General features: G+C 38.7%; 1 protein-coding gene across 2 annotated transcripts in view; it reads right to left on the bottom strand.

The window, feature by feature from the left end:
• timeout (circadian regulator timeout) overlaps positions 1 to 17096 on the bottom strand; it is a 669268-nt gene that overhangs the window by 599954 nt on the left and 52218 nt on the right. For both annotated transcript variants that reach the window (XM_073960207.1, XM_073960208.1), the window contains exon 3: positions 11709 to 11966. In XM_073960207.1, the coding sequence (XP_073816308.1) occupies positions 11709 to 11966 (258 nt within the window). The remainder of the gene's footprint in view (positions 1 to 11708; positions 11967 to 17096) is intronic.

Here is a 17096-nt window from a genome sequence, read left to right as displayed (position 1 = left end):
TCTGGTGCTGAGTCTTGGCTTGAAAATTGTTTTAAAAAATCCACGTTTCTGGTGCTGAGTCTTGGCTTGAAAATTGTTTTAAAAAATCCACGTTTCTGGTGCTGAGTCTTGGCTTGAAAATTGTTTTAAAAAATCCACGTTTCTGGTGCTGAGTCTTGGCTTGAAAATTGTTTTAAAAAATCCACGTTTCTGGTGCTGAGTCTTGGCTTGAAAATTGTTTTAAAAAATCCACGTTTCTGGTGCTGAGTCTTGGCTTGAAAATTGTTTTAAAAAATCCACGTTTCTGGTGCTGAGTCTTGGCTTGAAAATTGTTTTAAAAAATCCACGTTTCTGGTGCTGAGTCTTGGCTTGAAAATTGTTTTAAAAAATCCACGTTTCTGGTGCTGAGTCTTGGCTTGAAAATTGTTTTAAAAAATCCACGTTTCTGGTGCTGAGTCTTGGCTTGAAAATTGTTTTAAAAAATCCACGTTTCTGGTGCTGAGTCTTGGCTTGAAAATTGTTTTAAAAAATCCACGTTTCTGGTGCTGAGTCTTGGCTTGAAAATTGTTTTAAAAAATCCACGTTTCTGGTGCTGAGTCTTGGCTTGAAAATTGTTTTAAAAAATCCACGTTTCTGGTGCTGAGTCTTGGCTTGAAAATTGTTTTAAAAAATCCACGTTTCTGGTGCTGAGTCTCGGCTTGAAAATTGTTTTAAAAAATCCACGTTTCTGGTGCTGAGTCTTGGCTTGAAAATTGTTTTAAAAAATCCACGTTTCTGGTGCTGAGTCTTGGCTTGAAAATTGTTTTAAAAAATCCACGTTTCTGGTGCTGAGTCTTGGCTTGAAAATTGTTTTAAAAAATCCACGTTTCTGGTGCTGAGTCTTGGCTTGAAAATTGTTTTAAAAAATCCACGTTTCTGGTGCTGAGTCTTGGCTTGAAAATTGTTTTAAAAAATCCACGTTTCTGGTGCTGAGTCTTGGCTTGAAAATTGTTTTAAAAAATCCACGTTTATGGTGCTGAGTCTTGGCTTGAAAATTGTTTTAAAAAATCCACGTTTATGGTGCTGAGTCTCGGCTTGAAAATTGTTTTAAAAAATCCACGTTTATGGTGCTGAGTCTTGGCTTGAAAATTGTTTTTAAAAATCCATGTTTATTGTTCTGAGTCTTGGCTTGAAAATTGTTTTAAAAAATCCACGTTTATGGTGCTGAGTCTTGGCTTGAAAATTGTTTTAAAAAATCCACGTTTATGGTGCTGAGTCTCGGCTTGAAAATTGTTTTAAAAAATCCACGTTTATGGTGCTGAGTCTTGGCTTGAAATTTTTTTTAAAAAATCCACGATTATGGTGCTGAGTCTTGGCTTGAAAATTGTTTTAAAAAATCCACGTTTCTGGTGCTGAGTCTTGGCTTGAAAATTGTTTTAAAAAATCCACGTTTATGGTGCTGACTCTTGGCTTGAAAATTGTTTTAAAAAATCCACGTTTATGGTGCTGAGTCTTGGCTTGAAAATTGTTTTAAAAAATCCACGTTTATGGTGCTGAGTCTTGGCTTGAAAATTGTTTTAAAAAATCCACGTTTATGGTGCTGAGTCTTGGCTTGAAAATTGTTTTAAAAAATCCACGTTTATGCTGCTGAGTCTTGGCTTGAAAATTGTTTTAAAAAATCCACGTTTATGGTGCTGAGTCTCGGCTTGAAAATTGTTTTAAAAAATCCACGTTTATGGTGCTGAGTCTCGGCTTGAAAATTGTTTTTAAAAATCCATGTTTATTGTTCTGAGTCTTGGCTTGAAAATTGTTTTAAAAAATCCACGTTTATGGTGCTGAGTCTCGGCTTGAAAATTGTTTTAAAAAATCCACGTTTATGGTGCTGAGTCTCGGCTTGAAAATTGTTTTAAAAAATCCACGTTTATGGTGCTGAGTCTTGGCTTGAAAATTGTTTTAAAAAATCCACGTTTATGGTGCTGAGTCTCGGCTTGAAAATTGTTTTAAAAAATCCACGTTTATGGTGCTGAGTCTTGGCTTGAAAATTGTTTTAAAAAATCCACGTTTATGGTGCTGAGTCTTGGCTTGAAAATTGTTTTAAAAAATCCACGTTTATGGTGCTGAGTCTTGGCTTGAAAATTGTTTTAAAAAATCCACGTTTATGGTGCTGAGTCTTGGCTTGAAAATTGTTTTAAAAAATCCACGTTTATGGTGCTGAGTCTTGGCTTGAAAATTGTTTTAAAAAATCCACGTTTATGGTGCTGAGTCTTGGCTTGAAAATTGTTTTAAAAAATCCACGTTTATGGTGCTGAGTCTTGGCTTAAATATTGTTTTAAAAAATCCACGTTTATGCTGCTGAGTCTTGGCTTGAAAATTGTTTTAAAAAATCCACGTTTATGGTGCTGAGTCTTGGCTTGAAAATTGTTTTAAAAAATCCACGTTTATGGTGCTGAGTCTCGGTTTGAAAATTGTTTTAAAAAATCCACGTTTATGGTGCTGAGTCTTGGCTTGAAAATTGTTTTAAAAAATCCACGTTTCTGGTGCTGAGTCTTGGCTTGAAAATTGTTTTAAAAAATCCACGTTTATGGTGCTGAGTCTTGGCTTGAAAATTGTTTTAAAAAATCCACGTTTATGGTGCTGAGTCTCGGCTTGAAAATTGTTTTAAAAAATCCACGTTTATGGTGCTGAGTCTTGGCTTGAAAATTGTTTTAAAAAATCCACGTTTATGGTGCTGAGTCTCGGCTTGAAAATTGTTTTAAAAAATCCACGTTTCTGGTGCTGAGTCTTGGCTTGAAAATTGTTTTAAAAAATCCACGTTTATGGTGCTGACTCTTGGCTTGAAAATTGTTTTAAAAAATCCACGTTTATGGTGCTGAGTCTTGGCTTGAAAATTGTTTTAAAAAATCCACGTTTATGGTGCTGAGTCTTGGCTTGAAAATTGTTTTAAAAAATCCACGTTTATGGTGCTGAGTCTTGCCTTGAAAATTGTTTTAAAAAATCCACGTTTATGGTGCTGAGTCTTGGCTTGAAATTTTTTTTAAAAAATTCACGTTTATGGTGCTGAGTCTTGGCTTGAAAATTGTTTTAAAAAATCCACTTTTATGGTGCTGAGTCTTGGCTTGAAAATTGTTTTAAAAAATCCACGGTTTATGGTGCTGAGTCTTGGCTTGAAAATTGTTTTAAAACATCCACGGTTTATGGTGCTGAGTCTTGGCTTGAAAATTGTTTTAAAAAATTTACGGTTTATGGTGCTGAGAATTGGCTTGAAAATTGTTTTAAAACATCCACGGTTTATGGTGCTGAGTCTAGCCTTGAAAATTGTTTTAAAAAACCACGTTTATGGTGCTGAATCTTGGCTTGAAAATTGTTTTACAAAGTCCACGTTCATGGTGGTGAGTCCTGGCTTGAAATTTGTTTTAAAAAATCCGCGTTTATGGTGCTGAGTCTTGGCTTGAAAATTGTTTTAAAAAATCCACGTTTATGGTGTTGAGTCTTGGCTTGAAAATTGTTTTAAAAAATCCACGTTTATGGTGCTGAGTCTTGGCTTGAAAGTTGTTTTGAAAAATCCACGTTTATGGTGCTGAGTCCTGGCTTGAAAATTGTTTTAAAAAATCCACGTTTATGCAACTGAACCAGGGCTTAAAAATACTTTTAAAAAATCCACGTTTAAAAATCTGATGTTTATAATTTGTTTAAAAAACTCCACGTTTACGAAGATAGAGCGTTATGAATAAAAAGCAAAGATCAAAGTCGCATTTTCTAGGCCATTTCACCCCTTAGTTTTGGGCAGGAGACCGGAAACGCCCCTTTCATAAGAACAACAAATTTTTCACTCTAAGCTGTTTTGTAATTGCTTTCCCCAAACATGAGAATTTTAACAAGCATTTAATACCTTCCGAATACCGAATTGACTGTTACTTTCCTCCTCAAAGCCACATTACAACGTATCCAGTGTCTAGTTAACAAAATCCCTCCCCACAAACACATTAATTCCATTCCAATTCGCTATGGAATTCTTTTCTTCGTTTTACTACCACATATCTTGATATGTGCGGCAGCAGTAACCTCGCTCAACCGAAGTTCAAGCTGAAAATTGTACCGTAATTGAAATGTTTTGTGGCCATCAAAAATTGGAGTCGAAATAACATCATAAACAAAGTGAAGGAGTCTAACAAGCAGAAGGGAGGAGAAAAACCAAAACCCAAGAAACAAGAAAAAACACAACCACCCACCCAAAACAATGCAAGAGGACATGTGTACTTTTGCAATGCTCCAAAGGACCACAAGACAAACGAACGGAGGGAGAACTTCTTGTCTGAATGCAGCCAGACATTGTACATATTACTTGTCTTACCAATCCGGCATTTAGACCCACTGCCATGGTTGTTTATGCTTGATGTTCGTGTGAAAATTAAGATTTCGTGATTTATGTCTGGTTTTAACAAGAACAACAACAAACCTTCGAGTGGAATTTGGTATTGAGGGTGGTGGTTTGGTTAACATGAAAACCTAACCCCGCAACCATCATAAACCACAGCTACTGACATTTGTAAAAGGAATCTGATGCGACGTCATCTAAAGCCCACAGACAACTAAACCTTAAGGTTTCTTTACCGCCTTGTTGTTGCCAATCCGTACTTATGTTCAAAGAAATATATTTTCAGTAATTTCGTTGTTCAATGCGAACATATTCAATGCCTGCCAAAAATTCAGGAATACATCCAAACCCAATAATACATCACATATGTACGTATTTTGGAGGAATTACTCAAAGTCATAAGGGCCACTCACATTCATTCTCAGAATGCATTATGTGATTTTCACTGAATTGCGTCTGCTGCTGCTTTTTGCCAAATTTTTGACGTTGTTGTTATTACTGCCTTTTAATGTATTAGTCTGGAAGTTTAGACAATTTTTTAGGTATTAGTCAAGGACAGACTATAGTCGAGTGTTAACAAGAAAATGGTTTTAAAGTAAAAACGTTTCTATTCTAATGAAAGAGGAATTATTGCAGATTTTATGATTGTTACATTCTGAGAAGAAGGGAAGCAAATATGTCCCCGCGTACGAGCTCAGCTATACCTGACTGTTCCGAAAGTAACACGGACTAATCCGACAGCAGTGTCTATAGTCCATGAGAGGGTGATTACAATGCAGCATCAACGATCAAAAGGAAGCATAACCCGACAGGCATTGCAAGACGCTTTGTTATAATCTCAAAGCTGTCGTGGCACAAATCACAACGGTGTGCAACCAGCTTTCCGCTAAGGGTATTCAAATCTCAACCCCATGTCAGTGAGAAATCCACAAAACTATCTACAAGGAAGAAATTGGTAAACATCCTTTATCTGGAGAAGTGGACAAACAAACAGTCAGAATGTGGAAGATGAGTTCCATGGGGCGACTAAATCACCAAATATCGGGTACTCAATTTCATGGCTGCGACTTCGTCGATTGATCCGGAACCACACTACATCAGCGTTCAGGTCAGCGGTAACCATTTCAGTGTACTCATGTTTGTATTTGTATTGTTTTTTTTTTGTGTTGGGAGCAACATATCCGGAAATGCCTCCACCAGATTCTTTTTGTTCCGTGCCGGGACAGAGGAAACCCCGGGAACAATTTAGTTTTCCTCAGTTTGTCCCTTCGGTGTGGTGAATTCACAACCACACTTCGGTGAGATTAAATATATGTCGGCAGTGGATGCATCTCAGGGGTTACACTTGTCAATTTGAAAGACCACGATTGTGACCAAGTGTCCCCCCAACAAAAACCGCACACGCAGCTCTTAACACCAGTCGTTCTGATCCTTGAAAATGCATCCGTTTTGCAATATAATTGCAATGAACTGTGAGGTAAGATCGAGGAAATAGAGGATTTTGTGAGTCGGAAGAATAACATTGTCGCAGCGGTACAGGAAAAGAAGCTCAACAACAATTTCAGCTTACAGCGTTGTGATGTTACTGTTACATCAGTATGTTCAATACATACATATCTTGCTTGCAGCTGTAGCAGCCAGGTGTGGAACTGACGAAATAGAGTTGCTTAACGTTTACATCCTACCGAAAAATAGCTGCACTTCAGGTTATTGGCACAACATTTGCCCGCTTTTGGATGGCCATAACCGTTTAGTCTTGTGGGACTTTAATGCTCATCATGAGTTGCTACATTCGGTCCTCGGCACTGACAGATGGGTATAATGCTGCTGAGCAGATTGACAGCTCTACGTTTTGCACACTCAATGAGGACACACATACGAGAGTTAGCGGAGATTGTCACAGTTTGCCTGATATAACCATCGTGTCCCCTGGTCTGACAAATGACATCATCTGGCAATCCGTCGTTTCTCTTGGGACAGACCAACTCCAGGCTTCAGCAGCAGACCGTCCAATTTCATCACCTTTGAACGTCGCAATTTCATCAACCATGGAAAAGCTAATTGGACTAGTCTCCTTATGTTTGGGTAGCAGAAAGGACGTTCCGAAACATCATCACAACTGCAGCCTCTCGCCTTATACGTGCTGGTGGAAAACCCAAAGTGAGACCAAATTTCTCAGCAGAGTCGACGGGATTAGCGTCAACCACAGTGACACCGGCAGCTAATACAGGAAATTAACAGGTTGGTCGGCGAGCATAAGGGGGACATGTAGCTAATTCGTCTCAAAAGTTGGAAGATTGGAGCCGAAATAAGTGAATTGTGGGCCACAGTTAAGTCACTCCCAAACCCCAGAAAGAAGGAAGATAGGACCTAAGTCACGTTTGGCGACGTTTGTCGAGCACCTCTGCAGTGAGATCCTTACGAGGATAAACCAGTACAATTTACAATGGATGATGTTGCGAATTTCATCAGGACCGCTAAATCATGCAAAGAGTTGGGCACTGATAGAGTCTCCATGGTAGTGCTGAAACAGCTGGATGTGCCGGCAGTCGTTTACCACCAACCTCGTTCCCAAAGTCTAGAAAATGGTCAGGGTGGTCATGGTGAATCGTAAAGGCCCATTTCGCTTTAGTCGCCCGTAGCAAAGACCCTTGAGGCTGTGATCCAGCCAGCGTCAGATATTGTTATCCAGGTGTCGATCATCATCATGGGATTCGTAAGCTCTACAAAACCGCTGAACGGCATTTTTACACATATTAGATGAGGACTCAACCAGAAGAAGCCATACAATATGGCAGTGTTGGTGGCGCTCGACTTATCAAAATTCTTTGATACTGTCAAGCACTCTACGCTTTTTGCGGACACCGAGCAGACAACCCTCCGGCCATATTTGAAACGTTGGATAATCAATTATATGTGTGGACGCCAGTCGTACGTGAAATTCAGGAACCAGAAGTCCACGCCCCGTAGAATGAGCCAGGGAGTTCCCCGAGGTGGGGTGATACCTGCGTAACTTTTTTTACCTCTACCTCTCCTGCATTCCACCCCCTCCAGACGGCATTGGGATCGTAACATATGCGGATGATTGTACGATCTTGATGTCAGGTACCCTGATGACATCTGCACTGAACTGAACTCCTATTTAACCGATCTTGCCACCTTTTTCCACGCGAGGAATATGCAGATATCCGGCACTAAATCTACGTCCACTCTGTTCACCACATGGGCGGCGCAGTATAGAAGAGAGTTGAATGTCGTGGTCGATGGTAGCAAAATTCTAGGGGACACATTTGACACTTCGTTCACGTCGTCCGCGCATGACACAGCTATCTGCGACAAACTGAAATGTAGAAACAAGGTCCTCAAGTCTCTTGCCGGCAGCACTTGGGGTGCAGATAAAAAAACCTTGCTGACCACATATAACGCGATAGGTCGGTCTGTGGTAAGCTATGCTGCTGCGCCAGTTTGGCACTCGATTTTTTGTGATACGCATTGGAAAAAGACTCAAACTTGTCAGAATGCCACCCTGAGAACAGCAACAGGGTGCCTCATCAAGTCTTCAGCAGAGATGGCCTGTACAATGATTTTTTAGGTTTTCGAAGTTCAGAAAGTTGTGAACGTCGAAAACGTCATATACCTGTAGAAAACGTATAAAAGCTAGGAAACGTCATAAACCTCAAAAAATGTATGTTACCACCATATTTTTGCTTAATACTAATTCTACAAGCCTATCTTTGTTATTGAAGAGCCTCTTTACCTTTTTTGGTAGGGTAGGGAAAAATACAATCGTGTTATTTTCTCCCATAACAACTTCCAATGTTCCAATTATCGATTCATCCATTGGTACGACTAATATTCCGTATAGTCTATTCAGTACCATACCTACTACTGCTAGCTCAGTTGGTTATGCTATTAATTTTCCATTAATTTCTGGGACTAGCACTTTCTTGGGTCAGACAATTCGATTTGTTCCACAAACATCCCAGACGGGATAAGAGAGACTTCTCTCATATCAATGAGTGCACTCCGATTCATATTAGATCAATGATATGGGACCCACTGTTTATGGCCGAGTCATAATGGCGTAGAGAAAAACTTGTTGAGAAGTTTTGCAAGGCTGAAATACTCAGGAAATGTCGCCAAACATTACACTAATGAAAATTTCATGTTACCTGGCCTGATAACCGAACCCGGGAACCCATCTCCCCATAATCTTCTCAATCAACAAACCGCTAAACTTTATCAGCTCTAAACAGTGGCCTTTATCAATCATGGGAAATCTAATATTTCAAAATTTTTCCTCTTTAGGGAACTACCATTTTACGTCCAAGTTCCGATTTATAATCATTCTATATATGTATACCTGGTTGTTGGAACATTGGAGCGGGAAAAAGTAAATGTTGTGCAACGTTTGGCGGCGTCGCGCTGTCTGATCCGACGAGGAGCGCAAATAATTCTAAGCAACAATTTATCGTACAGCCTGTGAGAAATAGGGCAAAAATAAAAGCATTACATCGCACAATGTGGCCAAATTCAATATTTTGTGCCAAAAATGCAAAAAAAATCGAAAATCCCCAAAATTTGTACATGAAGCAATAGAAAACATGCTAGCTAAGAGAGAATAACAAACATTTCGTTGGTTGTACCGTTACATTTGAAGTAACGGCACTTATAACATTACCTTTTTTTAGTTAAAAAAATGTGTTTTGTTTCCTTTTTCAACAGGATGTAACTAGAAAGTCTAGCGGAGTCCTGCAGTTCTAATGGTACACAAATCCAGCTCTCGAAATATCAATTTCTCAGTTAATTAGCTGTAACCACTTGCGAGTTCGGGGTACAGACCCCCTATAACGGTACCATTCGATTTTAAGTATTTTCAGGATTTTGCATACAATAGTGAACCGATTTAGCTAAAGACTGAAATATAACGTTTTCTATGAGTAAAATATCGTCTTAAAAAAATTGTCTATATAGGTCCACGTTTTGATATAGCCCCATATAACGGTACCGCTGCCTTGATATTATAAATTCATAAATATACGATTTTTTTCTAACTATGCAAAATAAAAGATCTCTATGTGATAAACATCTCCTCCAAATTTCATAGCTCTATATTCATCCGTTTAGAAAATTTAGCATTTTGACTCAGAAAACCCATTTTGGAGACACTGTGCATCGTCTACGACCTCTTCTAGCCATGAACTTTAGCCGATCCCACAACCTTTGCCTGTTTGCTTCATCTGCCAGGCTGAACCATCTTCCTTCGGTTGCATCTTTATTCTGGCGGTACTTTCATAATTTTTCGCTGTTTCCTCTATTTCAAATCATTAATTAATTTCATTAATTCTTCCTTCATAGCCTTGAACTCGCGTCCTGCCTCTTTGTTAGCCGCTTGTAGCTCTTCCTTGTTTACCTTGGTTTCGTTAGTCGCACGTAGAATATTCTTGAACATCCCTTCTCGTTTTTATAAGAACAAGTAATGGCGACTTCAATTGCCTTGAAATGAGCTTCAATTTTCTTTATGACTGCCAAAGCGACGTTGCATCCATTCGTTGCGCAATTAGTTCTTCTGGCCACGGACTTCATTTTTTGGCCACTGCATCTTTAATGGTTTGTTCTCGAATCGTTCGTTTCACGATGATTTCATCACGCCAGGGACTTCGTTTATGGCCACTACATATTTAATGTGTAGGTCTCGAATCATTTCAAACTGAGTGCTCACACCAGCTCTAATGCTCCCTTTAGCCACTTCAGCTTTTTTCCAATTAATTTGAGGAGCCTTATTCTGGGCCCTCACTTTCGCTATTGTTCGTTCAGATTTTTCCAAACTCCTGTAGGCGGGTTTCGCTTTCACGGGCCTTCTCACGGCCTCGTTCCTCCCGTGACGGTGGTACCATGGTATTGTTGTCTTTTTAAGACGAAGGTCATTATTTATGAATGTTTTTAATTAATTGAATTTTTAAGTTTTTGTCTTCTAGCCATTTACATTCAATATGCCTGATAAGCTGAATTAAACCACCAACGAAACCAACGTATCGTATTGGTTGAGTGTTTGGTGACTTTGCTAGAATACACTTTTTTAATACAACACTGCTTAGGTCATGTTAGCTCGATTAAAAATTCAATTAATTTTTTTCATTCTCCTTCGTAACACTGGTTTTCGCAAATAAGCTTTTTAGTGAAGAATTGGAGCATTTTCTTTTTTAAAATTTTATTTCCACCTACAGTAGAACCGCGATAATTCGTACTTCGATAAATCGAAAATCTCGATAATTCGTATAAGCTGTCGGCCCCTTCAAGCCATTTCCTTCGCATTTTAACCTTGCTAAATCGAAATCCTCGATAATTCGTATAAAACTGCCGGTCCCTTGGATTACGAATTATCGAGGTTCTACTGTATTTATTCGATGCTGCAGCTCGCTGACTTTCAACTCAAAGTCTATTCTTGGTACCCTTCAGACTGGGTATCATTAATGTCTTCAATCACCTAGTTGCCGAGACCAATAAGTCTCTCTACTTCATCCTCAATTTTTACTCTAATCCCATTCTGAAGCAGCAAGACTAACTATCCTTTCCCTAAAGGACAACCTCCAGACTTGAGGAAAAGTTTGTGGGATACCACTACTGCTTCTTATTGGTGGCCGAAAATCCTATCTATTAAGGAAAATTCTGAACTTTCCAGCGTTTTTGTTTTCGACCCCAGATCCTGCTCGAAGGGCCAATTTAAACTAGGACAACACGAGTAAGCATTAGGCTATCTCACATATGGCTCGCATTTATCTAAACTTGCTACACATGCTTATCAGTCAGTCTGCAATGGAAAGTTTATCGCACTTTAGTATATTCTTGGCGAGCAGACCCCTACCACATGTTTATGTCTTGAAGGTGCAATTTTTATTAAAATATTTAACTGTTTAACTAAATACCTCTCTCATTTGCACAAGAAACCTTAACCAACACATTCAATATCTTTATTAGAAAATAACACTGTTCGCTACGTGATACTCTTACCCCCTGTAAGAGTATTTCGAAACGAAAATGTGTGCGCATGAGACACCTAAACTTTAGTTTTTAAAAAAAACAAATTTGAAAAACACGCTCAAATTTGGTAGTTTTTCTTACGCATTCATTTTCTTATCGACATACATAAACAGGCTCTTAAATTGTTTCCATACAAACTACCTACAAAGTGTCTTATTATAATTTAACCATATCATTAATAACGTCACAGACACCCATATACATACTGCTTATGTACATGACTTAAACATACAATGTAATTAATTATTGCCTCATGGCTCCTATCAAAGGATGTCCTTATGGCCAATATGTAGCTTGGATAAAATGCAACCAACCTACCATCCCCACCACTTACCTGTTCACGATACAGCAAACACAATATCTCCAGACAATGCAAATGGAATTGATGCTCATCGGGCGATGAAATGATAAACAAGACCAAATCCAAAATACCCGATTGATGTAATGCCCAAATGACCTGATCATGAACACTGGCATCATTATCGGCCCGGCACTCAGCCTCAGGATTTGCGGGCACTTGAAGCACGTTTCGTATTAAAACCAAAATACGTTCAATTAAGAGACTTTGCTCTTCGCTACGCAAAGCCCAATCCTGTAAAAGAAAAACGAAACAAAGAAAGAATGAAAATCAAGGAATTCAAAAAAAAAAATGGCATGAAAATGGAAATGCAAAACAGAAAATACAAACATTAAATTAGGATTGTATTAAAGGACATGCATAAACAAAGAAGAAAGAAAGAAAAAAAAACATAAAACAACAAACAAGAAAATCCAATGGGATAACATTACATTGGGAAAAGAGGAAAACAACAATGTCAATGTGGAGAATGTGTTATTGGGGAGTGGGAAAAAGAAGAGCGAGACAAAAGTTGAAAATTAAATTAGATTTTTTATGTTCGACTTTAGTTAAATCCTACCATGAACAACAGCAACAAAAACAACAGCGATTTTGCTGCCCCTACTGCTGTCAGTTATTTAAGCGTTTGTTTAGAATTAGTGATGTAAATATTATGTAATTTGTTAAATTATTAAGAGGAGAAGGAGGTCTAATGTCCTCTAAAGAAAAATACCTTTAGAAGGTCGTATGTCCATTTAACCCCCTTAGAAGGTCGTCTGTTCCCAGAAGTAAGAAGGTAGTCTGTCCACAGAAAACATTGTTGTAAACGTGTTTTAATTTATGTTTGTACGTTAATTTTAAGCTTACACTATGCAACACTGAAAATGCAAACAACTTCTAGTATGCTTTTTTTTTGAAAGTACATATTGAGGCACTAAAACCCCTTCTACGGTTTTGTCCTGTCAGATCCAGTTCGGATTTTATGGTCTCATCTAAACGGGGCTAAAACTACAGTTTTTTACATTTATCGGACCTTTATCTCAGAAACGATTAGGAATTTGGACTTGCTGTCTTTGGCAATATTGTAGCCCTAAACTAGTAGAACTTATCTTTTGAACAGACCACATAAGAAAAACTCCATCTAGGGCATAAAAATCGATAAAATATAGAAAATGTTGCATAATTGCTAAAAATTCTGGTCAGTATCAGCTAAAATATTGGGAGTTGAACCAAGTAACCTTTTACAAGTATCTTCCAAATTTTGTTCTCAACCATTCTTTGGAACATTCTGAAACTCTAAAATGCTTACTTCATGTTGTTTCAGCGGTATTTTGCATCATATCTTTTACAACACGTATTTCAAACACAGTTTACACCAACAGTTTATTCTCGCATTTCGGATTTCACCACATTATTGAAATATTTTTTAAATAGTCGTAAAAAAATATACTGAAAACAACGTGATAGAAGAGTTGTGGATTACATTGCAGCGAATATTCTCCCAAAAGAAAACATTAAAATTAACGGTTTTGGAGATATGGTGCGAAATGTTTACAAATTAGGCAAATTTTCGATATTTTGTAAAATTTAAGGCAATAAATTTAGTTTTTCGAGTTCATTATTTCTGAAAATATTTTATTTTTGCCCTTATCTACAAATTTGCTTCAGATGTCAGATGAAAATTCACATAGATTTCAGAGATATAGCCCAGAATTTTATTTAACCATGTTTAGATAAGGTCATAAAATCCAAGATGGATCTGGCACAACAAAACCAAAAAATCCTCAGCTCAAATTGTTTGCACAAGATTACCTTAAAAATGTTGCACAGTGTTAATCTGGTTCTAGATCTATCTCCAGTTCTAGGAATGTGACTGCTTCGATCAGATGTAACCACAGCTACACTGGAGTTAATTGAGTAGGTTTGGCAGGTGAGTTGAAAGGATTCAGACGGCTGCACCATCCCGAGGGTATTTGAGCCAAAACTACTCTGGCAGCTGACGTTCCTCAGCTGTGATAGATGGAGGATGTTCTTCGGGGACCGAATTCACACGATAGCTGTTTTTTGTGGCATGTGAATGCCATTGAAACACACTTGATAGGCTTGTTCATCTAGGGGTTCTCTCTTGTAACGTTGGACTTTTCTTTCTAGATCATGACGATCCCTCATGTGGGTCCTATCCACCATATGGAGATTAGGATGGCTCTCACGGTAACACCCGAGCAAGTACTGTAAGTACTTATGGCGATATGTGTGGTCAACAAGGTTTATCTGCAACCCAGGTGCTGCCGGCTAGGGAATTGAGGACCTTGTTGCCATATCTAAGCTTGTCGCAGATAACTGTGGCATGCGCGGACGAGCTGAACATGACCCCCAGAATTTTGTGGTCGGAATTCTGCTGCCATTGACCTGCTCTCGCCGTCCATGTGGTGAACAGAGTAGATTTAGTGGCAGATATTTGCATATTCTTCGAGTCGAAAAAGGTGGTAAAATCGGTCAAATAGTAGTTCAGTCTTTCACAAATCATATCAGGGAAGGTACCTGACGCCAAGATCGTACAATCATCCGCATGCATTACAATCTCAATGTCGCAATGCAGGAGCAGTAAAGTTTAAACAGTTCCGGAGATATCACCCCACCTTGGGAAACTCCCTGTTTCACTCTACGGCGCTTAGACTTCTTATTCCTGAATTCCACATACAACTGGCGTCCACACATATAATTGATTATTCAGCGTTTCAAACTTGGCCGGAGGGTTGTCCGACTGATGTCCTTAAGCAGGTCTTCTGTCTAGAAAAGGATGTTAGAGGGTCTTCTGTCGATAGAAGCACTTTAGATGGTCTTCTACAAATAGAAGATCTTTAGAAGATATTCTGTCTCGATAAGACCTTTTGAAGATCTACTGTCTCGACAAAAAAGCTTTTGAAGGTATTTTGTCTAGAGCAGATCTTTAAAAAGTCCGCCGCCCAGATCTAACCTGAAGAAGATCTTCTGTCTAGAGAAGACTTTTAGAAGGTCGTCTCTCTACAGAAGAAGGTCATCGGAGTAGACAAGACCGTTGGAATGTCTTCTGTCCAACAAAGACCTTCAGACATTTAGAAGGTCTTCCGTCTAGAGAAGACCTTCAGAAAGTCTTTTGGCCACAGAGAACCTTAAGAATGTCTTCTGTCTGGGGAAGGCTTTCAGACGGTCTACGATTCACAGATGAAGAAGGCCTTCCGCCTGTACAAGAATTTAGGAAGGTCTTCTGTCTAGACAAGACCTTTGGATGATCTTCTAACCAGCAAAGATTTTCAGACCTTTAGAATGTCTGGGGAATACCTTTAGTAGAAATGCAGAACACATTTAGAAGGTCTTCTGTCTAGAGAAGACCTTTCAAAAGTCCGCGGCCCAGATCAGACCTGGATACGATCTTCTGTCTAGAGAAGACTTTTTGAAGGTTGTCTCTCTACAGAAGAAGGTCGTCGGAGTAGACAAGACCGTCGGAAGGTCTTCTGTCCAACAAAGACCTTCCGACCTTTAGAAGATCTTCCGTCTAGAGAAGGCCTTTACAATGCATTTTGGCCACAGAGAACCTTTAGAATGTCTTCTGTCTGGGGAAGGCCTATAGACGGTCTACGATCCACAGATGAAGAAGGTCTTCCGCCTGTAGAAGAATTTAGGAAGGTCTTCTGTCTAGACAAGCAATTGGATGATCTTCAAACCAACAAAGATTTTCAGACCTTTAAAAGGTCTTCTGTCTGCAGAATACCTTTAGACGGTATTCTGTTCACAGAAGACCTTTAGAATACGTTCCGTACACAGAAGAAGATCTTCTGTCTAGAGAAGGCCTGTAGAATGCCTTTTGACCATAGAAAATATTTAGCGGATCTTCTGTCTATAGAAGACCTATAAAAAATCGTCTGTCCATAGAAGGCTTTAGAAGGTCTTCGCTCAATGGAAGATCTTTACAAATTCTTCTCTCTATAGAATTTCTTTCTCTCTATAGAATTTCTTTGTCTCGAGAAGGCCTTAATGTATTTTATCCATAGAAAACCTTCCGAAGGTCCTCTGTCTAGAGACGTTAAGAAGTTTTTCTGTCAGTAAAATACCTTTGAAAGGTCTTATATCCAACAAACACTTTAAGAACTTTAGGAGGTTATCTGCCCACAGAAGACCTTTAGATGATCTTCTGTCCACAGAAGGTCTTTAGAAGGCCTTCTGTCAAGGGAAGGCCTTTAGAAGGTCTGCTGTTCACAGGGAACCTTTGCAATGTCTATTTTCCACAGAGAAAGTCTTTCTGTTTTGAGAAAGTTTTTAGAAAAGCTATTTCGTTCACAGTGAATCTTCAGAAGGTATTATGTATTGAGAATAACTTTAGACGGTCTTCTATCCGCAAAGAACCTATAGAAGGTCTTCTGTCCACAGAGAATCTTTCCACAGAGAAACTGTGTGAACAGAACTGTGAACAGGAGACCTTTAGAAGATCTTTTGTTTGTCTAGAGAGGGCTTTTAGAAGGTGCTGTTTTTTAGAGAGAAACTTTAGATGTTCTTCAGTCTAAAGAACGCCTTAGAAGGTCTTCTGTTCATAGAACGCCTTAAGAAGGTATTCTGTTCATAGAGCGACATTAGAAGATGCCTGTCCATATAAAACCTTAAGAAGGTCTTCTGTTTGATCAGGACATATGGAAGGTCTTCTGCCCAACAAAGACCTTCAGACTTTAGAAGGTCTTCTGCCTAGAGAAGGCATATAAAAGATATTTTGTCCATAGAGAACAGAAGACCTAGAAAATGCCTTTAGAAGTTTTTTTAGAGAAGACAAGAAGATCGTCAGCCTATGGACTTAGCTTTCTAAGTTCAGTTTATACAACACCTTCTGAAGGTCTTCTGCCCAAATAAGACCTTAATAATGTCATCTCTCTAGAGAAGTCTTAAGATGACATTCTTTTTAAACAAGTAAAAAAGTATCAGCCGGCTTTGCCGACAGAGATATACCCTCAGCCTATGTGAATTGAGACTCTCGTCTACAATCATATTTAAACTAAATTTGGAGAAAATCCAAAGTTTGGACCATAATTGTTTAAGGGATAAATATTCGGGGGAAGTACTGAAAGTTATGGACCGGGCTGTTTTCTCAAGAAGTATGGACTTGCTCCTGAAACAACTTTTACCGTCGTAATTGAGACTGCTAGTTGAAGTTTCTCTAAGAAAAACCTAGTGATTTGAGGGCAGGACTTAAAGTGAACTTATCCGAAATTTTGTGTGATAGATACCCGAAGGAGTGGATAGTCCATATTCGAACCCGATCTATATCCGATAGATATATTAGGATGTGTAAAGTAATGACCAAATCGGTAACTCCCATCAAGAGTTATCGTGCGAGCAATTTTTCCGAACATGTTTGAA

Source organism: Musca autumnalis, unplaced genomic scaffold (genome assembly GCF_047663935.1).
Source record: "Musca autumnalis isolate F117 unplaced genomic scaffold, ASM4766393v1 scaffold_1, whole genome shotgun sequence".
In the NCBI taxonomy this organism is placed as follows: domain Eukaryota; kingdom Metazoa; phylum Arthropoda; class Insecta; order Diptera; family Muscidae; genus Musca; species Musca autumnalis.
Note: the sequence above shows the minus strand (reverse complement) of the source record. Positions and strands in the feature narration are given on the sequence as shown.